Below are 23,384 nucleotides of genomic sequence, written 5' to 3'. Positions count from 1 at the left end.
CTCCAGCAACATCTCCACATGTGACAAATTATCAAAGGCACCAGTCATATGTTTGGAGCATCCTCCTGTCAAAGTACCACTTAGCCCGATCAACTTTAGTTTTTTCAACTGTGTATGCCACATGACAATAGAGATCATCCTCCCTGACATACACTTGATGACTTCTTCCCGGATTTGAATAAAACATGTCATGTTGGACTAGATTTGAGACTCGATTCTGGAACCTGTAGCACTGAGCCTTGTACTGATTCAGATGACCGAAATACCAGCATCATGTTCTTCTACTAAGCCGATCAGATCTCTTGGCAGGCTGCTGATAATTGTTTGATGCATATGACTATCTCTGTGATTTCTCCGTAAACCTATTACCGAAAGTAGACGGATACCCATTCTGAGTGTACATACCTCTATGTTCCGTAATCTGCCTCCTTGGAAGCTTACCAGACTGACTGTTTGATGTATGCATTGCCTTGTTCAACTTCGCTTCAGACTCCAATCCTTTGACAAATTGAGTGGGCTTGTTAGAATCAGCTCTTTGATATCCTAGACCCCACTTCACATTGCTCGATCTCCCAGTACTGAGTAAGGTATCTAAATTTTTAGTGCCTTGATTCAGCATCTAAATATTCTTCAGTTGTTCCTCCAGCTGTTTCTCAAGTCTTTGAGACTTGGCCTTTTCTTCATTCAGTTCTTTTGCCAACATTGAAATATTCATCTGCAGTGTATCCCTTTCAGAAATCAAATTGGTGTTGTCTTTAGTTTTCTACAACACAGTTTTGATGAGCAGTTTTATCTGATCCTCAGCTGAAAAGTCTGCTTCCTCTCCATCTGTGTCTGAGTCAGCCTCTCTTTTTCCACCATCTTCCACCATTAGAACCTCATCTTCTTCGTTTTCTTCAATAACACCCAGCAGTGCAACAAAGTTGTTAAGTATCTCGCCCTTGCTATCCTCTTCTGAATCACTTACAGCCATAGCATTGCAAAGGACAATCTATTTTAGTATGTCCATAACCCTTACAGCCATAGCATTGCAGAGAGTTCTTGTGCTTGTTGTTTGGACATTCAGACTTGTAATGTCCGTAACCTTCACATTCAGCACATTGTCGATCTTGTTTGTCACCTTTTCTGAAATCTTTATTTGCATCAGTCTTTCCAAAAGATGTTGATTCCTTCTGCTGACTTCTCTCCATCTTTCGAAAAAACTTCTTAACCAGTAAACCCACTTTTTCTTCATCTGCGGCCTCCTGAGATTCTGCAGCTTTCTCTTCCTCCATAGCCTTGAGTGCAAAGGACTTCTCATTCAGTTTTTCCTTCTTTTTCAGCTATAGTCAAATGCCTGCATCATCCCCACTACTTGATTAAATTTGAGTTCATCAAAGTTGAGAGACACATCTATAGCAGACCTGTGTGGTTGGAATTTATCAAATAGACTTCTAAGAAACTTTTTCACCAGCTTCTTATCTTTGTATCGTTTCCCCAAAACCACAGTTTCTTGTGCAATCCCACTCAATCTACTGATGTAGTCAGCAACTGTTTCATTCTCAGTCATGTGTAGGTTTTCAAAGTCAGATGCAAGATTGTCCAGTCTGGTGCGCTTAACACTGCTTGTGCCTTCAAACATGACCATTAGAATGTCCCACGCTTCCTTGGCAGCCACACATCCCTGTACTTGATTGAAGATATCCCTCGGCAGAGCATTGAAGATAACAGACAGTGCTTCTGAGTTATGCTTAGATTCTGCTTTTTCCTCGGCTGACCATTTCTTCCTGTGCTTAGGAACCAAATCACCCTTCTCATCCTTTTCCATAGGAGGTGACCAGCCATCCTCCACAGCAAACCAAGCTTCCATATCAATGCTTGAGATGGCCTGGTTGACCGTAACTTTCTAGTAACCAAAACACTCAGGATCAAGTTTAAAAGGTTTTGGTAACGCAACGTACCCTAGTGATTTCTCCATACCCTTGCCACAAGATCTCACCTGTTGAAAAGATACCCGAACTTTTATCAGGTGTCTGCTCTGATACCAATTGTTAAGGTATAGAGATGCACACAACAACCAGAACCGCTTGGAACACGCCAAGCAAACACTTTTTTTATTCAATCTTATACAAAAACTCCCATTTTTTACAAGACTTGAAACTCAGCACACTCTTCTATCTATCTAACACAACACCCTCTGTAGATCTAAAAGAGATAAACAACACTTACCTTCTAAGCTTGTTATGATTGCTTGAAGGACACAAATCTCACAAACTGTGCTCCCGAGTGCTAACCCTTTTCTGTGGCTAGCCCACGTCTATTTAATCTTGTACCAAAGATTTCTAACTAAATCTTTGTGCATCCTAACTAAAAGGAAATCCTTCCTTATCCTATCAGATGATGTAATTATGGTGGGAAGATGACATAGTCAAGATGGTGTCATACATCTTTGTGTTGACATAACCAAGATGTTGTCATAAATTTGTATATGACATCATCATGATTTTGTTAGCCAATGTCACTTACAAACTCACACTCAATTTTGTTGCTTATATATATATATATATATACATCCCAACCATGTCTTCACTTCCAATATCAAAACATCTTTCAATTCCCACATTCAAAACATCTCTCATTTCTCACATCAAGACATAGCTACCAATGAGCCAATTAAGGATCTCAGAAGTGACTACAAGAAGGGAACAGAGGAGAAGAAGGTCGGTTTAGAGAAAAAAGCTCTCCCTCGTCGGTTCCCTTCTTCTCGTCACTTCCGAGATCCTTACTTGGTTCGTTGGTTGCCATGTCTTGATGTGGGAAGTGAGAGATGTTTTGAAAGGATATCGCTTATCGGAAGTGAAGAGATGTTTTAGATCTGCGAAGGAAGAATCTCATGATAACGTAAATACACTTTATTAGAAATGATAAAAGAGAGAACCAATGTTTGTAATAAACAAAGATCCTGATCTCGACTTACAAGACTTTAGATTTTAGAAACAACTCCTATAAGCAGAGCAAACACCGTTACAGAGAGATATCAGAAAGAGAGAGAGAGAGATTACAAAATCTTTATTCTTAGAAATTTTGCAATGAAGAAGACGACTGCAACGACTACTCCTTTATAAAGAAAACTTGGACTCTTGTGCTAAAGCTCACATGCGACAGCTCATGTGCGACAGCTCACCAACAACCACGTCAACGTTCCGTTAGCCACAAACAGTCTTCCCACCAGCTTCTAACACGTGTCCATCTTTATTCAACATAAATTCAAATGAGAACTTGTATCATAAGAAACCCTGTAACAGAGCTCCCCTGTTTCGAGAACCTTGTCCTCAAGGTTCAAAGGAGGGAAAACGGTGCTGCAGATCAAACAGGAACTCCCAAGTGGCTTCTTCTTCTCCTTCAGACCCACCAGAACCTTAAGCTGAGAAACATGGAACACGGGGTGAATCAGAGAACCCTCAGGAAGAGCCAGCTTGTATGCGACAGGACCACAGCGATCAATCACCTTATAAGGACCATAGTACTTAGGAGCCAACTTCTCATTTCGACGAACTACCACTAACTGTTGGCGATAAGGTTATAGTTTGAGAAACACATAATCGCCAATGTCAAAGCTTCTCTCAGTGCGATGCTGATCAGCGAACACCCTCATTCTGTGCTGTGCCCTTAGTAGATGGAACTTAAGAATCAAAATCATACTTTCTCGTTCCTGCAAACTCTTGGCGACCACAGCGACTTTGGACTCGCCGGGAAGATAAGGCAAGTGAGTAGGAGGAGACTGACCATAAACAGCTTCGAATGGGGTTGATTGAGTCGAAGAGTGGAAAGTGGTGTTGTACCAATATTCAGCTAGAGGAAGCCACTTACTCCACTCAAACAGTCTGTCACTGCACATACACCGAAGATATGTCTCCACACAACGATTCACCACTTCAGTTTGACCATCACTTTATGGGTGATAGGCACTAGAAAATTTCAGTTCCACTCCCTGCAGAGTGAACAGCTCCTGCCAAAATGTACTCAGAAAAATCTTATCTCTGCCACTGACGATGGACTTGGGACAGCCGTGGAGTTTGTAAATGTTATCCATGAATGCTTGAGCCACCGTCATTGCCGTGTATGGGTAAACCTGTCCAAAGGAATGAAATGAGCCGCCTTGCTCAATCTGTCGACAACTACCATGATCACATCCTTCCCCGCAGACTCTGGTAAACCGTCAATAAAATCCATGGATAGGTCAGACCACAAAGACTCAGGAATCGGCAAGGGTTGTAGCAGTCCAGGGCTTGCTACCGTCTCATACTTACAGCGCTGACAAACATCACAAGCTCGTATGAAGGCGTGAATGTCTTTCAACATTCCTTTCGATTAAAACAGTCCTTTAACTCGCTGTAGAGTGGCATCGCGACCATAATGACCACTACTCCCAGCACAATGCAACCACTGAAGTATAGAAGATCGCAATTCTTGTTTAGCTGGAACCACTATCTTGGTTTTACGTCGCAGAATCCCTTGAACCCAAGAGTAATGTTTCTTGGCCGTCTGATCATTTTTTAAAACCTCAATGATTTCTTTAACCTCTCTATCATGCTCATATTGATCATGAATCTCCTTCATCAGATCACACTCCAACACTGTCATGGCCATATGAAGAACCTCAGCTCCCTCTACTCTTGACAGTGCGTCCGCAACTAAATTGTCCTTTCCTGCTTTATATTGTATCTCGTAGTCAAACTCCAGGAGCTTTGGCAATCACTGTTGTTGTATTGACGTATTCAGGCATTGTTCTAGCATGTACTTTAAACTCCTCTGATCCGTCTTGATTATGAAATGGTTAGGGAGAAGGTAATGGTGCCATTTCTGTACTGCGAACACCACGGCTAACAGTTCCTTCTAGCTGCTTTCCCTTTAAATGACGGCTAATGTAGGCCAACGGGTGCCCTTCTTGCACCAACACGGCACCGATCCCTTGTGAGCTAGCATCTGTTTCCACCATGAAAGGTTTGTCAAAACGTGGAAGAGCAAGGACCGGAGCTTCACACAAGGCTTTCTTCAACTCCCCGAAAGCTTGTTGAGCTTCATCTGACCACAGAAAAGCGTCTGTCTTGGTTAAGGCCGTTAAGGGACAAGCAATAGTCCCGAAGTTACGCACAAATCGTTTGTAGTAGCCAGCCAAACCCAGGAATCCCCTTAACTGCTTCAGACCCGTTGGTACTGGCCATTCAGCGACTGCTACCACCTTACTTGGATCAGTAGAGACTCCACGGCCTTCGATATAGTGCCCGAGATATTCTACCTTATCGGTTTCAAAACTACACTTACTCTTCTTTGCATACAACTGGTTTTCTTCCATTAATTGAAAGACAGCTCTCAGATCCTCTGTGTGTTCTTCTTTGGAGGCACTGTAGATTAATATGTCATCAAAGAAGATGAGTACAAATCTTCGCAGGTACCTTCAAAACACTGTGTTCATCAAGTTCTGAAACGTCGCGGGGCGTTGGTTAAGCCGAAAGGCATCACCAAATATTCATAATGCCCATTGTGAGTCTTAAAAGCTGTTTTATGCACATCCAGAGGGTCCATTCGCACTTGATGATACCATGCCCTTAGATCGATCTTTGAATATACACTGGATCCTCCTAGTTCATCCAATAAATCTTCAATAAGTGGAATAGGGAATCTGTCCTTCACAGTCAACTCATTCAGGCCCCTGTAGTCGACACAAAGTCGCCAAGTTCCATCTTTCTTCTTAACCAAGACCACTGGAGATGCGTATGGGCTAGAGCTACCTTGAATCGTGCCTGCTTCCAACATTTCACCAACCATCTTATCAATCTCGTTCTTTTGATGGACAGCATAACGGTAAGGTCTTATGTTAACTGGGTTTGCTCCTTCCTTTAATGGAATCTTATGATCGTGGGTGTGTCTGAAAGGAGGCAGTGAAGTAGGCTCCTTGAAGACCTCCTCATACTCCTGTAAAACATTACCAATTTCCTCATCCTCTGTCAGAGACTGATGTTCACCCTTCACACTCCACAACTGCATATCATTCATGTTTCCTCCTTCTGTTGTGTATATCATAGAAATCTGAGCCTCCTAGTCCCTTATTTTTTCAGTTTGTTAGCTTTAACTTCTCGCACAGACCCGGGTTTAATACCATGCAACATTACTCTCTCCTTCCCATATTTGAAACTCATTTCTAACTCCTTGAAATCCCAAGATATGACCCCCAAAGTCCTCAGCCAGTGCACTCCCAAAACCATGTCACATCCACCCAAAGGAATCAATATAAAGTCAGCGGTAAAGGTTGTGTTCTGAAATGTCCACTTGAAGTTGTAAACCGCACCATGAACCATCAACTTTCTGCCATCTGCTACTGACACTCGAGTCATTTGTGACGAATCAACCACACAACCTAGTCTTTCAGCCGAACGAGGATCCATGAAGTTGTGCGTTGAGCCTGAGTCTATCAGCATGAAAATAATCCTCTTCCCATACAACCCTTTCACTCGCATTGTGCCATACTCCTCTACGCCAGACACTGCACTGACTGAGACTCGAGCTGTGATTTCCGTGTTGTCATCAACGTCCTCCTCTTCTTCACTCTCCTCTTCCTCACCCCCTACTTCAATAAGATACAACTGCTTCCTTTTATGTTTCAGGTAATGGTCGGGTGTATACTTCTCATCGCAGAAGTAACATAGTCCCTTCGCTCTCCTTTCACTCATCTCCGCATTGGACAAAAACTTCTTAGATCCCAAACCATCTCCCTTATCTTCTATCTTCTTCTCAGGATAACCACCCGAATAAGGTTCCTTCTTCACTCCCAGGATTCCCTTCCCACTAGTATGACCAACAGATGTTTTAGACGGTGTCCAACTCTGTGTTGTAGGTTTCATCGGGTGAGCCTTCTCGTAGAGTCGTCCGAGCATTAAGCAGTGGTGCACCGTTTGAGGTTGAAACATTCAAACGTGCATTTGAGTATCCACTCTTAGACTTGCAAGGTAGGCACTCACCAAATAGTCCTCGGACATGTTAACCCTTGTTCTAAGCAACTCGAATTTCTGGTGATAATCAACAATACCATCAGTCTCATGTAACTTCTTAAGCTCAGCAATAGGATCTTCTAGCACATCATCAAACCTCTCCTTCAGTTTCATCTTATAAGCATCCCAATCACGCAACAAATGACCATAGAGATTAGACTGTACCAGTGCATGATGCCAATGAGCCGCGTGACTGTCAAAATGCACAGCTGCCATTTTGATTTTCCTCAAGTGTGGTGTTCGATCTAACTCAAAAAATTCCTCCACCTTGAACAATCACTCTTTCACCCCATCACCATCAAAACAAGGAAAATCTATCTTACCGATCCTGGTCAAGGTGTCATAGTTCTCAGATGACTCTATTTTTCCCCTTTCCTCCTGTAGTCTTGATTCTGAGTACACCACCTGAGAGGTTGAAGCAGTCGGTGGGCTCAGATCTCGTTCCTTGGTAGCGTGGATCGGCTCTTTGGAACTGGATAAAAGCCGAATCGCTGCAAACATCTCCTTGATACTACCATCAATCTTCTCGTTCTGTTCCGCCAGCTTCTCTTCCAGAGTGTCGGTGCGTGAGATCATCTTACTGATCTGAGTTCCGATCGCTTCCTCCGCCTCACGTACCACCACACTGGCTTCTCGAGCTATGGTTTCCTTCAACGCCGTCTGAGAACGAGTTTCCGCCATAGTTTCCGAGGATGATTAGCTCTGATACCTTTGATAACGTAAATACACTTTATTAGAAATGATAAAAGAGAGAACCAATGTTCGTAATAAACAAAGATCCTGATCCCGACTTACAAGAGTTTAGATTTTAGAAACAACTCCTATAAGCAGAGCAAACACCGTTACAGAGAGATATCAGAAAGAGAGAGAGAGAGATTACAAAATCTTTATTCTTAGAAATTTCGCAATAAAGAAGACGACTGCAACGGCTTCTCCTTTATAAAGAAAACTTGGACTCTTGTGCTAAAGCTCACGTGCGACAGCTCATGTGCGACAGCTCACCAACAACCACGTCGATGTTCCGTTAGCCACAAACAGTCTTCCCACCAGCTTCTAACACGTGTCCATCTTTATTCAACAGATATTCAAATGAGAACTTGTATCATAAGAAACCCTGTAACATCTCATGATGAGATTTGTTGGAAGATAATTGAGTTTCTTAGTAATGTTTTATTTAAGGTTTTTAAACTCATACATTAAGTATTGTGTCTTTTGGATGTATGAAGAATTACAACTCTTAGTTTGTGTTGTGTCAGTTTATAGACGATGATGTCTTTGTTTTCTAACGCATTCAGTTTTTCAGAATAATAAAGTTGTGTTTTGAATAAAAGAGAGAATATCGCTTGTCATTCTCTGTTCTTCTTCTTTATGAATCAAAGATCAACAAGATTCAGTCTTACTAAAACGAAAGAGAACAAACAACTATGCGTGAAGGAAGATGAGCCTGACGACTTTTTCAAGCTAATGAAAGATGTTTTTAATCACACGCAGTGCGAATTGTTTGCTGAATTTATTATTCTCTTTTCTAGAATCGATGAGGCTTTTGGCAGTGCGAGGATGGCTGAAATCATTAAAGGGCACACGACGCTGTTGTTTAGATTAAGGGGGTGTTATTCAACAAAGGTTTTTAATGGAATTAAAATATTAGTAGATTTCAGAGTCCAATGGTTTTAGAAATGCATTAAACGTGGATTTGGATGTCATTAGCGGATTTGAAAAGCATTACTCATGGTTTTGAAAGTCATTTACTTGTAGATTTTTTTTTTTAATTTTTGAAGGTAAAAAAAAATAACTTATCGATAAATTATTGTGTTGTGAATTAAAACCAAAATAAAACATTACATTACCTTAGTTGGTATTGCAACTGTTAAAATATAAAATTAAACTAATAAAATTATTAAAATCTTACATTAAAAAGTAAATTCATAACAAAATAAATATTTAAACTGCATAAATCATTATTCTCACTTCTAGTTTTCATAACTTGTTCAGCAACATCAGTATCAATAGCTTCCAAAGCAGCCAAAGTGTTGCTCTGTATTTGAATCGGACCTCTGTATTGTCCTTCTCCTCTAATAACACTCAAATCTTTCTCAAACACCAACACAACGAACCCTTTCTTCTTCGCAGCTAAAGCAAACACCAACCCTCCGATTCCACCTCCGGCAACTAAAACCCTCGATTTCTTCTTCTTCTCTGTCCCTGACTCTCGCTTCTCCTCAACTAACGCCGTCGCCGCCTTTACTCCGACCAAACCTCGACGGCTCCTAAACCCTCCTCCTCCTCCTGCTGATTTCCCAGTAAAGGATGATAAATCTAAGTAAAACTGTTTAGAAACAGGACTAAACACATGTGTCCTCGTGAAATCAAGCTTTGATGGAGATGGGTTGATTGAATAGCAAAACGGAGTTGAACCCATCTCGAACTTAAACTGCATCAATCATTATTCCTGAAGAAAATAACGAAAATTTCAGAGTCAAAATAATAACGACGACGATGATGGTGATGACGATGATGATGACCATGATGACGACGATGATGACCATGATGACGACGATGATGACCATGATGACGAATCACCAGATGTTATCGATCAGGAGAGATACCTATGAGAAGTGTGAGAGAGATGAAATACTTAAAAATTGTTAGGATTGTGTTTGTTCATGTTTTGGGTGTAAAATACTTTAAAATCCAAAGTGAAACAAAATCCATTGGAAATAGAATAACAATGATTTTACAAGTGATTTAAAATCATCCAACAAATGTTAAATCCAATAACAACAGATTTTATTGTATTTTTTTAAATACCTAATTAAATAACACTGGATTTTGAAATACATCTAACTCCATTAAAATCCAAGGTTGAATAACACCCCCTAAGTGTCTTGTGAAGGAACAGAGAACGAAGCTGAAAGATATTTCTAATGTCCTATTATATATTACAGAAGCGTAGGCAACAAGCGTAATTAGTAGATATATGCAGAGAATTAGACCATCTCCAATGGTAAAAAAAACTCATCAGGGGTTTTTATCAAATTTTTATTATTAAATTTTGGTTTTGTCAATGTTTAAAACCCCATGTAGAGTTGTTAAAAAAAAAACCTTCTCCAATGGTAGAACCTTCTCTAAGTTGTTGAGAAAATTTATTTTGAAAATAGTTGGTGTTTAAGTGTTGATAAACACATTCAAGGCAGAGAGTTGGTGTCTTGACTTCTACTTAGCCTATACAAATGTTGGTGTGGTTGCAGCTCCTGCAGGCAACTACAGTGAACCGACTCTTGCAGGCAATGCTGGTCTGGTTGCAGCTCTAGAGGCATTGTTGGGTGTGAGATCAACAGATTACAAGCTGAACACAAGTCAGCCAAAACAAAAAAAAATGGAGTCCTAATGCTCGGACAAGGCATGTTTGAATTACATGTTCAATGATGAACTCATAACCTATATAGAATTTAAAAATAGAGCGTGTGAGTGTATTCAAAGCTCATGAACAAGACAAGCCTCAAATTCAATCTCACACTCAAACTCAAATCCATACAGAATCCTAATAACAGAGTGAATATGTAATTGAAAAGCTTTGGTTTTCAATATAGATTCTTGAACGAGACAACAAATTACCTTGTCAGATTCCTCATCTTCCTTTGGACCTTCCTCATAAAACAACCACAAACGTATCACTTATCTCCAGCAGATTTTTCAACATGTAATCCAGTGAAATTCACCATCAGTACAACAAATTTATAAACCCACAAGATTAAGGTACAACAACAATACATATACAAGAAATTTAAAAACTGATCACATATAAAACTCACAGTAGCTACAGACTTGTTTTTGGGGTTTTCCTTCTTGAAAGTCTCACAAAAATCTTTCCCTACAGATCACAAAACATCAACATGAACATGAGTATTAACGGGACACACAAAATAATTGGATCCATCAACAATTAAATCAAAGTATATGCAATAAGAGAGTCGTTGGACTAGCATGATTCATAACCTATGGGATCAATCGCGAACGAGAACACTAATGGTCCAGTTTCAGACCAAACTTTTGTATTCTGACCATTGAACTTTTGTATTCTGACCATTGCCAATAGAGTTAACTAATTTAAGTAGCCTCTTAAAATAATTATTTAACCATCCGAGGTTACAATTAACTTTTTACTTTTTCTTTTTACCACCTAATTTCCTCTTTTACGTCTTTTTATTTTATTTTTTTATAAATAATAATAAAACATTCTCTCTCTTTCTCCGACTCTCAAAATCCATGGTCAACCGAAGCAAGCTTTTCGATTTTTTCCTCCTCTCCTCTGCAAATCGTAAGTTTTTATCTTTTTCTCTACTTCCAAAAAAATGATCTTCCTGTCCTTGGAACTTAAAGGATCAATCTTTGATTCTGGGTTTTTCTCTCTCTCTTTTATTGGTATAATTGCAGAACATTCCATACTAGTGACCCTAAATTGAGTTGTTGGTAGAGAGATTCAGTACAATTAATTTTATGGGTTCTGCTAGAGATTCGATAAGTAATTTGCCAGATGAGATACTTGGCAAAATCCTGTCTTTGCTTCCGACAAAAGAGGCTGCTTCCACATCGGTTCTGTCCAAGAGGTGGAAGAATCTTCTGGGTCTAGTAGACAGCCTTTCTTTTGATGAATCGATGGTTGTGTATCCAAATGAAGAAGAAGCTTTAAGTGGTTCACATCGCTTCTCTGATTTCGTAGAAAAGGCACTGACTCTGTTTAGCAATTCTCCTCCCATGAAGAGTTTCTCTTTGTGTCATGTACCTAGAGATGGCTGCGACGATACATACCGCCGTTGGATTTTGACTGCTATGGAACGTGGTCTATTGGAACTACACTTGCACGCTGATTCATATCTCACTATAGAGACAGAGTTGTTCACGAGCAAGACACTGGTTAAGCTCACACTGTCAGGTGACTATTGTCTTGAAGCTGAGCGTGTGTTTCTTCCTGCCCTCAGATCACTTTCTCTCTTAACTGATTTCGGGATTGATGGTGACAACCATTGTCGGATTCTTGATGGCTGCCCTGCTTTGGAAGAGTTATTCATACGTGATGCTGATCATAGCTATCCGCCATGTTGCAGTTCATTCGTGAAAAATGCATCCATCAAGCGACTTGTGGTTTTTGTTAATCTTCCGGACTCTAAAGAGCATCACGATATGTCTTATTTTGAAGCACCGAGTCTAGTTTACCTTGACTATTCCAGTTATGTCTACGATGATTATGAGTTTGTTCATTTGGATTCGCTTGTCGAAGCCAGGCTGAATCTCAAGTTATGGGATTATGATTACAATTATGATTACCAGTACGATGACGATACTGGTGACTATTATTCTTCTGATGAGGACGGCGGTTCTTACTATTCTTATGTTGATGATGAACCAAAGGAGGCTATATTCGGTGATGTTACAAAACTAGTTGCGGGTATAAGCAACATCACAACTCTTCACTTGTCTCCCGATTCCCTTGAGGTCAAGTTCTACTTTCTTTTGTTGATTGTTTTTTGTTTTGGTTTGTCTACTGCAAGCTAGCAGGGTCTCTCTCACACTTATTATATATGCTTTTTGGTTGTGATGATCATCAGGCGTTTCATTTCTGCTGTAAATCCATGCCGGTTTTCAAGTATCTCCTTAACTTATCTATCGAGAGTAACAAAGATAAAGGTTGGCAAGCGATGCCAGTTCTCCTCAAGAGTTGTCCAATTCTACACACTTTTGTCATCAAGGTATTATCAGTTTTCCTAATTAAGATTCTTTTGTTTGTGTTGCCCATTCATTATACATGTCAAACTGGTCTGGTTTCAGGGTCTTGTACATAGAGTAACAAACAAATGTGGAGATGCATGCTCTTGCATCCCTAAGAAGCGTAAGAGGAAGAACAGCAGGAAGGGGAGGGTTGTGGAGAAGGAGGTTGAGAAATTGTCCTGTTTATGGACATGTCATGTGAAGGTACTAGAGGTTTCAGAGTATGGAGGTTCTTTTCAAGAGCTGAATCAGATGAGACATTTCTTGGGCAAGTTGGAATGTCTTCAAACTGTGAAAGTTGCTCTTGTTGCCGACAAAAGTGAGTTCTTGCAAGCTAATCTGCTCACTCTCCCCAGACTTTCATCAACATGCAACAACATGCAGTTCAGCTGACCTTTTTCTCCCCTCATCTTTTTATCGCTTTGATGTAGCATAGTGAAAGTAACTTTACATGAATATATGGTTATATATATATATATATATATCATTTGAGTTATATATAAATTACACTCTGATGATCTAAAAATACATAATATGAATACATAATATGAATACATAATATCCGGTCTTGCTTATTACACCGGTATCATCTTCTTGCTCATTACACTGGTGTCTCGTCGATGTTAAATTTTGTGACATAATTTTCTCCATACATAATACATGAGGACACTCATTTATAAGTTTTGTGATAACAATTTGATACATAGACGATGTTATGTGACAGGCTTTATGCTATTAAGAAAAAAAAAATCATGTCACACTTCGTTCACCAAAAAAAACATCATGTCACATAAGTACGTAATATTTATCATATTGCATCATGTCGTAAATTATATTACTCCAAGTTCCACACTAATTTTGTAAACGAAATGAGATTTGAATATCTGCACATAACACAAAAATTATTTGCCTTAACCTCTATAGTTTTTACTCCTCTAGCTTCACCTTTTTATAACAGTATTTGACACGATTCAGTCGCATTTGCGATAGATAACAAAACCTTGCCAGAAGAAAGACAGGTTCAGATGAAACTAATGGTAACATCCTCCCAAAAGGTCACTGGCAGCTCTGGTGATACCGGCATGGTTGCAACGCATTGGAACTGTACCAAAAGAAGCAACAGTACGTTAATTATAAAGAATGCTACTAATTATTCGAATGAAATTTCATAAGCTGTAATGTTAATTACCTTTTGGTGCTTGTATTTATTTCTAATAGCTTGTAGACCACCTCCTCTTCTGCTCAGATACAAGTCATGTAGAGCTGTCAAATGGTCCGTCCATGGACCATTTGGGCGAGTCTATCTGGACATTATTTTGCATGGACCAAAGTTGGACAGTTCCAAATGGACAATGGTTCAAAAAGTGTCCATGCCCATTATGACCATTTCCAAATGGTTATGACCATGGACAACCCATTTTTCTTTCTATTGTTATTCACTTATAAAATCTGAGTTTTATTTTTGTTAGTTTCTTCTATGAAATCTAAATTATATTTTTTTTGTTATTCAATATTCACTTATAAAATCTGAGTTTTATTTTTGTTATTTTATTTTATAAAATCTGAATTGATTTTGTTGTTATTCACTTATAAATTCTGAGTTTTATTTTTGTTATTTTCTTTTATAAAATCTAAATTTTATTTGTTGTTTCTTTTATAAAATTCTGATTTCTTTTTGTTATTTCTGTTATAAAATTATGAGTTTGGTGGAAAATTTACGTAATTACATCTTCTCCTCAAAACCAAAATTAGAGAATCCACATTTTTTGTCTAAACCGTAAAACTGCGTTTTCCCGCAAAATCCGTAAAATTGCGTTTTCTCGCCAAAACCGTAAAATTACGTTTTTCCGCCAAAACCGTAAAATTATGTTTTCTCGCCAAAATCCGTAAAATTGCATTTTCTCGCCAAAACCGTAAAATTGTGTTTTCCCGCCAAATCCGTAAAATTACGTTTTTCCGCCAAAACCGTACGTTTTCCCGCCAAATCCATAAAATTACGTTTTTCCGCCAAATCCGTAAAATTATGTTTTCCCGCCAAAACCGTAAAATTACGTTTTCCCGCCAAAACCGTAAAATTGTGTTTTCTCTCCAAAATCCGTAAAATTATGTTTTTCCGCCAAATCCATAAAATTACGTTTTTCCACCGAAACCGTAAAATTGCGTTTTCCTGCCAAAACCCGTAAAATTGTGTTTTTCCGTCAAAAACGTAAAATCATTTTTCCACCAATACAATAATTTATCTGTTTTATGAAAATTAAAATTTATAAATGTTAAATATAGTAATTAAAAATTATTTAGTTATAAATAGATTTTCTCATAAAAATATTTTTAAAATAAAAACATGTTAATTTTGGTATGTGGGCAAGCTCATTGTCCATCTGGTTAAGACCATATGGTCCATGGACAAAAATAGTCTAATGCCCAAATAGACCATTTATTTTTTGGTCCGCCCATGGTCCGCCCATATGTATATGGACATGGGCATGTCAAATGGGCGGGCGCGCCCATTTGACAGCTATAAAGTCATATATGATTCCAACGCACTCTTGTAGATCAGCTGCTTTGTACTTAGTGTATTCTTCAAACATTTGATTCTGTTTTTACAAACATAGGTCATTAGTGTTCTCATTCAAAGGAGTGACTTATATAAATAAGAACCTGAAAGAGATTGAGACAAAAAATGCTTACCCAAGGATGTTGTTTGGGACGGATGATGAATCGAGCGAGAAAGACAGCAGAAGCAGCCAACATAGATGGCAAAAACTTCACGCAACTATAATCTAACATACTCAGTTCTGATAGATAGCAACAAAGAGGCTCGAGCTGCCAGTGTGGCACTTTGAAATCTTCTTGCGCAACCCTTATGAACCGTCTGCACAAGCCCAACAATAAGAAGGTCAAAAACACACACAACATGATACGACCAGATCAGTAATAATCAGTAAAGACATTGTTTTCAATTTTCATCACAACACTAACCTTAGAAAAGTATAGATCGTAGGCCTTCCTAATTCAAACTGAAGCGCAAGAAGTATATCTTCTTCCATCTTCAACACATCTTGTTTCGTATAAGTATTAGCCGTAATGTAACAAAAATCTTCCACTTTAGGGCGACTTCTCTCTTCATACTTCCTATTTATATCAAATGCCAAAAGAAGAAGAAACTTCATTAGCTTCAATAAGACAATGAGTACGTAGCAAAGAGAATAGCATAAAGAGGATGAAAAGATGCTTACGAAGCAATAAGCATCGCAGAAACACCCACAAGCTGAAGCCTTTGCATGTTGAGAGTCTTTAAGGACAAGAATCTATCGATGTGTGAGACAGTGAGATAGAGTGTTTCAGATCCGAGGTTGTACTTCGCAGCAACTTCCACTAACCAGTCTACCAAAACACCTCTCGCGCTTGGTGTTACATCTTGTTGAACCTTTTCAATATAGTCATGTAAAGGTCTTAGCTTTGGCTTTACCTGAATCACCAAACCAAAAAAAAAAAAAAAATCTTCAGAACAAATCCACAAATAAGATTAAACTAGTCAATGTTCCATGTCCAAACAGAGAACAATCTTAGAAACTATTCCGACCAAAATCACTAAATAATCCAACAGAGAACAATCTTAGAAACTATTTAGACCACAATCACTAAATTGACCTAATGAAACTAGTCGATTTTCTAAGTCCAAACACAGAGAAAGTAATAACATCGTCAAAGATTATTACCTCCAATTCACGGAGATACTCATAAATATCAGAGACATAAAGTCCACACATCTGTGGATCATCAGATCTAGTGTCAATGTCAGAGCCTGACTGGATGTTCTCTTGTGATGCAAGTAGCCTATGTCGAAGCTCCGTCCACTCTGCCGTGGAAGCATCTCGACGCTGTCCTTGAGCGTTATCGTAGGCATGGATCTGTTTGTTCTTCTCTGCAGGCAACATATTTGTCGAAGAAGAACAACAAGAAATTTTACAACGAAAAAACCAAATCATAAACGAACTCTCTATTTATTTATAGAGCTCTATCCTTTTAAAGCAAAAATAGGGCAAAAAAAAAAAAATCAAAACCAAAGCCCAAAACGTTAACTTGTCCAACCGAAAGTCCAATAGTTGTCTGACTAAATAAACCCTAATAAACCTTCCAACTAGCATATAGAAATTGCCCTTTTTTTTATCGACTTATTAAACATATCAGTACTTGATTACAAAACCTTAACAGTACTTAAAATATAATTAGGGTTTTACTTTGTCTGAAGAGAGAGGGAGAGAGAGACAACAAGTATGGAAGAATTGTTACCACACGATGTGATAGAGTATCATATTCTGGTGAGACTTTCTGCCAAAACTCTCATCGAGTTCAAGTCTGTATCGAAGCAATGGAAATCTACAATCCAATCCTCTTCTTTCTCAAAAAGACAGCTGATCTACCATCAGAGCCAATCAAAAAGAGATCCAGATGTTCTTTTCGTGTCCAACAAATATCCTTCTGTTCCTCAACCAGACCTTAATGCTCTGAGAACAATGGTGGAGGGGTCAAAAAAATTTGCATATATTACTGCTACCAAGTTTCGAACCAGCAACCTAAACACCTAGAGAAACGTGAGACAACCACTGTACTACAAGGGTTTTTTTGTTTTTGATGTCCCAAAATGTTGTATATATTTTGACGCCTAAAGCCCTTGCTTCATTGCCTTTAGGTCAGGGCCGGCCCTCACGTTTACGTTTGCAATACTAGTTGTGACGGTTTGATATGCCTCTACGAGTATGAATCGCAGAGTATTGTGGTCAATCCGGTCACTCAATTGCATCGAACTTTCCCTAAATGTAACTATCAACTATTAGTCCCTGCCGATTATTTGACCTCACATACCCTACTCTTGGATTTGGTAAAGACAAAATAAGTGGCACATACAAGCTAGTTTGGTTATATAATTCCGCTGAGTTAGGCCTAAACGACAATGCTACTAGTTGTGAAGTTTTTGATTTTGCAACCAATGCTTGGAGGTATGTTGTCCCTGCGTCTCCTCATCTGATTCTTCAAGAACAAGATCATGTGTATTTTGATGGCTCACTTCACTGGTTTACTGCCTCCTCGGAAGAGGGTGAAACCATGGTTTCGTCTATGGATTTTCACACTGAAACTTTCCAAGTCATCGCTAAAGCACCCTTTCTCAAAATTTTGGATGCATATAAGAGGGTCTTGTGCAACTTGGATGATCGTTTGTGCGTATCCGAAAAAAAGTGGCCCAACCAAGTCATATGGTCGCTAGATTCAAATCTCAAGACGTGGAAGAACATATATTCGATAGATCTCATTATCTCAACATCACTGCTCCTTGGTTTGAGGCTACTGGATACGCATCCACACTAGTAGCAGTTTTGGACAAGGATAAGTTATTGTTATATGATCGTCATAGAAAAGCATTGATATTACATGTGTGAAGAACAGAGTCCAAGTTGATGTATCTTTGCAAAAAAGCTTGTTAGGACCAAGGCCCAATACTCTCCCAAAGCCCATAGCCACTCAACGGTTATCTTCATTACACGACAAAGAGACAAGGTCACCATCGCTTACAGACAGTACGGCTATGCAAACGAAGAACCGATTTGCCGTCCCTTAATCGTGCGATGATGGTGATGCCACGTAAACAGTGGTTAGACAAACCTAGAAGCTAGGTCAAGACTTGTGTATCCCTTGTATCCTAATATATAAAGGAACAAGACATTGTAATGAAACTCAAGGATTGAATAACAAAGAATCAATCTTTCTTCTCTCTCTGTTTCTCTGTTTCTTTCTTCATGGTATAAGAGCCATGGATGGAACCATGGAACCCTATTCTTCTCCCTCTCTTCATATCTCAAATTGCGTCACTATCAAACTCACTGAATAAAACTATATCATTTGGAAGTCTCAGTTCGAGTCCTTCCTCCGTACTCAGTCTCTTCTAGGCTTCGTAAATGGTGCTGTTAAACCTCTAGATAAGAAGATTCCCGTACGCAACAACAATGATGAAAAAGTCGAAAATATACTCAACCCAGACTTTGAAAGCTGGTCTAGATCTGACCAAGTCGTCAAGGCATGGCTTCTGGGCTCCATGACAGAGAATGTTCTTCGACTAGTCATCGGTTCTACAACTGCTCGAGAGGTATGGGAAACACTAATCTCTCACTTCAACCGTACTTCCTCCTCTAGACTTTTTGAGCTTCAAAGACACCTTCAAAATGCTGAAAAGTTAGATAAGAGTATGTCAGACTATCTTAGAGGAATCAAGGATATTTGTGACCAACTAGCTTCTATAGAAGATCCGGTTAGTGAGAAAATGAAAATCTTTGCTGCTTTAAGAGGTCGAAGTCGTGAATATGAGCCTATTATCACTGTCATCGAGGACTCTATGGATCGCTTACCCGCACCCACCTATGATAATGTGATATCCCGTCTCACTGGTTACGATGATAGAATTCAAGGCTACTCTGTCTCATCTGAAGTCTCGCCACACCTTGCCTTTCACACCTCAAGAACCTCTAGCTTCCGTGGTCGTGGTAGCATAGGCAGAGGCAGGGGATCTTTCTCTACCCGTGGTCGTGGCTTCCATCAGCAGTTCTCGTCTTCAGGCTCAACCAGAACATCTGTTAATGGGAATGAGAAACCTGTGTGTCAAATCTGCAACAAAGAGGTCACAATGCTTTCGAGTGTTGGTACAGGTTCGATGAAGAATATCAACAACCAGCTCTACCTGCAATAAGTGCTGCAGCTTTCTCAGCCCTTCATATCACGGATGTCACTGAAGACAACAATTGGTACCCTGATTCAGCTGTAACCGCACACATCACAAGCTCCACTCAACGGTTGCAACAGTCTCAACCATATCACGGTAGTGACATGGTAATGGCGAGCGATGGAAACTTCCTCCCTATCACTCACGTTGGATCGGCTAATCTCTCTTCAACATCAGGTAATCTCCCGCTTAAAGACGTCTTAGTATGCCCTGAAATAACAAAGTCGTTACTGTCAGTCTCTAAATTGACCAAAGATTACCCTTGTGCTATCACATTTGATGATCTTGATGTTGTAATTAAGGACAAGCAAACTCTCAAGGTTATGACAAAGGGAAAGGAAAATGATGGACTTTACAAACTGGATGATCCGAAGTTTCAGGTGCTTTATTCCACAAGGCAAATCAAAACAAGTGATGAGGTTTGGCATCAGAGATTAGGACATCCTAATCCCCAAGTTCTTCAGCTTCTATCTGCAAATAAGGCAATTCAAGTCAATAAAAGTACCAATAAGGTGTGTGAATCATGTCAGATTGGGAAGAGTTCAAGATTGTCATTTAGTTCTTCTTCTTTTGTTGCTTCAAGACCTCTAGAGAGAGTGCATTGTGATCTCTGGGGTCCTTCTCCTGTCTCCTCTGTTCAAGGATTCAGATTTTATGCTGTGTTTATTGACAATTATTCTAGATATTGTTGGTTTTACCCTCTAAAGAAAAAGTCTGATTTTTGCTCTATCTTCATCAAGTACCAACATTTGGTTGAGAATTTACTGCAACCAAAAATTGGTACATTCCAATCTGATGGTGGTGGAGAGTTCATAAATCATAGACTTCTATCTCACCTTCAAGAAGCTGGTATACAACATTTCGTCTCCTGTCCTTACACGCCTCAACAAAACGGCATAGCCGAGAGAAAGCACAGACAGTTGACCGAAATGGCTCTTACATTGATGTTTCAGAGTGCAACTCCACAAAACCACTGGGTAGAGGCTTTCTTCACTTCAAATTTTCTCTCGAATCTTCTACCTACAAGCACTCTTAACAACAATATCAGTCCTCATGAGGCACTCTTTGGTAATCCGCCAGAGTATTCTGCCTTGAGAACTTTTGGCTGCGCATGTTTCCCTACTCTGCGATCATATGCTGAAACTAAGTTCGATCCTCGGTCTTTAAATGTGTTTTTCTCGGTTATGGCTGAGAAATTCAAAGGCTATCGTTGCTATTATCCTCCGACTGGATGCATATATATCAGTCGTCATGTCATTTTCGACGAAACGAGCTTCCCTTTTAAGAACTCTTATCAACATTTGCAGAGATCAGCTCCTACTCCTTTGTATACTGCTTGGCTCAAACAGCTTCCTCTCAACTCAGCTTCTGTTGATCAAGAAACTTATTCTAATCCTGCACCTGTAATTCCTGCTTCTGTCATCACCATTCAACATGAAATCTTCCCTCTTGTCTCTGCTTCATCATCTGCTCAAGAAGAAACTATTGCAGCGACAACAGTAGACGCTGCAGACTCAGCTGAGTCTTCACACATGTCCAATGATGAGAGTTCTGGGTGTACGGCAAGCTTAGATCTTGTTCCTATAGGCAACAGCTCTCAGCCATTGGCACCAAGTGTGGAACACTCAGTCACAAATGCGGTTCAACCAGAAAATGCAGAGCATTCTGCAACTCTTCCCTCGACGTCCAATCATCCAAAGCGAACACGTTCCAAAGCAGGAATTTCTAAACCAAACCCACGGTACGCTTTACTCTCACAAAAGGTTTCCTACCCAAAACCTAAGACAGTAACCGCAGCTTTAAAAGATCCATACTGGCCAGCTGCAATGAATGAGGAAATGGGGAATTGCAAAGAAGAAAACACATTTTCCTTAGTTCCTCATATGCCTCACATGCATGTTCTAGGCTCCAAATGGGTGTTCAGAGTCAAACTTAATGCAGATGGCTCCTTGGACAAGTTTAAAGCTCGACTGGTTGCTCAAGGGTTCAACCAAGAAGAAGGCATAGACTACCTTGAGACCTACAGTCCTGTTATTTGAACTGCAACAGTCAGAGCAGTCTTACACTTTGCTACGACAATGAACTGGGAAGTCAAGCAAATGGATGTAAAAAATGCATTCCTTCATGGAGACCTTACTGAAACTGTTTACATGAAACAACCAGCAGGATTTGTTGATAAAGACTATCCAGATCATGTTTGTCTTCTCCACAAATCTCTCTATGGTCTCAAACAATCACCAAGGGCTTGGTTTGATAAGTTTAGCAATTTCTTGCTAGAATTTGGCTTCACTTGCAGCTTAAGAGATCCTTCTCTTTTTGTCTGCTTCAAAGGTAAAAATGTTATCATGCTATTGCTCTATGTTGATGATATGGCCATCACAGGAAATTCTTCAGAACTTCTTACTGACCTTCTCGAACAGCTCAATACTCAATTTCGCATGAAGGATCTAGGTAAGCTCCACTACTTTATGGGAATTCAAATTCAGTATCATGCAGGTGGGATGTTCTTATCTCAGCAAAAATATGTTGAAGATTTGTTAGCAGTTGCTGGAATGTCATTTTGTGCTTCTGTTGCCACTCCTCTTCCTCAGAAACTTACTCGCAAGATACAACAATCCGGCCAACCTGCTCAATCTCCGCTGTTTGCTAATCCAAAATACTTTCACAGTCTAGCTGGACGTCTGCAGTACTTGACTCTAACGAGACCAAATCTCCAGTTCTCAGTCAATTACGTTTGTGAGAAGATGCATGAGCCCTCAATCTCTGACTTCAATCTTCTCAAACGCATTCTGCGATACATCAAAGGAACTACTACTATGGGGATCTCCTTTGATAAGTCCTCGGATTCCAAGCTTACTTCATTCAGTGATAGTGATTATGCTGGCTGTCAGAAGTCCAGTCGCTCAACAGGCGGCTTCTGCACATTCCTTGGCCGAAATCTGATTTCTTTGTCATCAAAGAAACAAGATACAGTCTCCAAGAGCCCTACTGAAGCAGAGTATCGGGCAATGTCAGAAGCCACTTCAGAAGTCACTTGGTTCGTAAACCTTCTTCAAGACTTGGGGGTTAAGCTATTTGCTACTCCAAAACTGTTCTGCGATAATCTTTTTGCGGTCTATCTCACAGCTAATTCCAGCTTCCATGCCCGCACCAAACATTTCGCAACATACTATCATTATGTCCGTGAACAAGTTGCCTTTGGGAATATAATTGTGAATCATATACCTGCAGACTATCAGCTTGCAGATATCTTTACTAAGTCTCTTCCTCAACGACCATTTGAGATTCTTCGATTCAAACTTGGCGTCAGCGTGCCACCGACTCCAAGTTTGCGGGGGAGTCTGAAGAACAGAGTCCAAGTCGATGTATCTTTGCAAAAAGGCTTGTTAGGACCAAGGCCCAATACTCTCCCAAAGCCCATAGCCACTCAACGGTTATCTTCATTACACGACAAAGAGACAAGGTCACCATCGCTTACAGACAGTACGGCTATGCAAACGAAGAACCGATTTGCCGTCCTTGAATCGTGCGATGATGGTGATGCCATGTAAACAGTGGTTAGAAGAACCTAGAAGCTAGGTCAAGACTTGTGTATCCCTTGTATCCTAATATATAAAGGAACAAGACATTGTAATGAAACTCAAGGATTGAATAACAAAGAATCAATCTTTCTTCTCTCTCTGTTTCTCTGTTTCTTTCTTCAACATGATCCCAATACCAAAATCTTATGTTTTTGGTAACACATTTTTACACTATGGAGGTGTTGTTTGTTATTTCCCGAGTTTAATCTCTATTTTGTAACCTTGATTTATTAATGT

General features: G+C 39.7%; 2 protein-coding genes and 1 pseudogene across 3 annotated transcripts; 2 read left to right on the top strand and 1 right to left on the bottom strand.

Annotated features, from left to right (window-relative positions):
* The first annotated feature begins 11,253 nt into the window (after nucleotides 1–11,253).
* Nucleotides 11,254–13,395, top strand: LOC104758018 (F-box/LRR-repeat protein At1g48400). Of its 2 annotated transcripts, XM_010480817.3 has the most exons (4): nucleotides 11,254–11,346; nucleotides 11,463–12,521; nucleotides 12,635–12,775; nucleotides 12,855–13,395. In XM_010480817.3, the coding sequence occupies exons 2-4, from the start codon at nucleotides 11,526–11,528 to the stop codon at nucleotides 13,185–13,187; spliced, it is 1,470 nt and encodes a 489-aa protein (XP_010479119.2). In that variant the 5' UTR covers nucleotides 11,254–11,346; nucleotides 11,463–11,525; the 3' UTR covers nucleotides 13,188–13,395. The 2 variants fall into 2 exon arrangements, with proteins under 2 accessions (XP_010479119.2, XP_087349980.1); XM_087493854.1 differs by having other exon boundaries at nucleotides 11,281–12,521.
* A 420-nt stretch (nucleotides 13,396–13,815) lies between these two features.
* Nucleotides 13,816–16,732, bottom strand: LOC104759802 (cyclin-A3-3-like). The gene is made up of 7 exons (XM_010482685.1): nucleotides 16,514–16,732; nucleotides 16,031–16,263; nucleotides 15,774–15,926; nucleotides 15,483–15,666; nucleotides 15,322–15,388; nucleotides 13,984–14,051; nucleotides 13,816–13,896 (listed from the first exon to the last, which is right to left on the bottom strand). The coding sequence occupies exons 1-7, from the start codon at nucleotides 16,730–16,732 to the stop codon at nucleotides 13,816–13,818; spliced, it is 1,005 nt and encodes a 334-aa protein (XP_010480987.1).
* A 339-nt stretch (nucleotides 16,733–17,071) lies between these two features.
* On the top strand, nucleotides 17,072–23,367 carry LOC109129948 (F-box protein At5g10340-like; annotated as a pseudogene).
* Nucleotides 23,368–23,384: the final 17 nt, after the last annotated feature.

This window comes from Camelina sativa, chromosome 17 (genome assembly GCF_030686135.1).
Source record: "Camelina sativa cultivar CO46 ecotype springtype chromosome 17, ASM3068613v1".
NCBI lineage: Eukaryota > Viridiplantae > Streptophyta > Magnoliopsida > Brassicales > Brassicaceae > Camelina > Camelina sativa.
The sequence above is the reverse complement of the archived record's forward strand: the minus strand, read 5'-3'. Positions and strand labels throughout refer to the sequence as shown.

What these genes read in the sequence shown, in the direction of transcription:
- LOC104759802 (XM_010482685.1), bottom strand. Translation starts at nt 16,732, where the DNA reads ATGTTGCCTGCAGAGAAGAACAAACAGATCCATGCCTACGATAACGCT. An exon ending in ACGATCTATACTTTTCTAAG is followed by an intron (nt 15,667 to 15,773) that starts GTTAGTGTTGTG and finishes GGGCTTGTGCAG; the next exon opens with ACGGTTCATAAGGGTTGCGC. An exon ending in ATAAATACAAGCACCAAAAG is followed by an intron (nt 13,897 to 13,983) that starts GTAATTAACATT and finishes CTTTTGGTACAG; the next exon opens with TTCCAATGCGTTGCAACCAT.
- LOC104758018 (XM_010480817.3), top strand. Translation starts at nt 11,526, where the DNA reads ATGGGTTCTGCTAGAGATTCGATAAGTAATTTGCCAGATGAGATACTT. An exon ending in TGTCTCCCGATTCCCTTGAG is followed by an intron (nt 12,522 to 12,634) that starts GTCAAGTTCTAC and finishes GATGATCATCAG; the next exon opens with GCGTTTCATTTCTGCTGTAA. An exon ending in TACACACTTTTGTCATCAAG is followed by an intron (nt 12,776 to 12,854) that starts GTATTATCAGTT and finishes GTCTGGTTTCAG; the next exon opens with GGTCTTGTACATAGAGTAAC.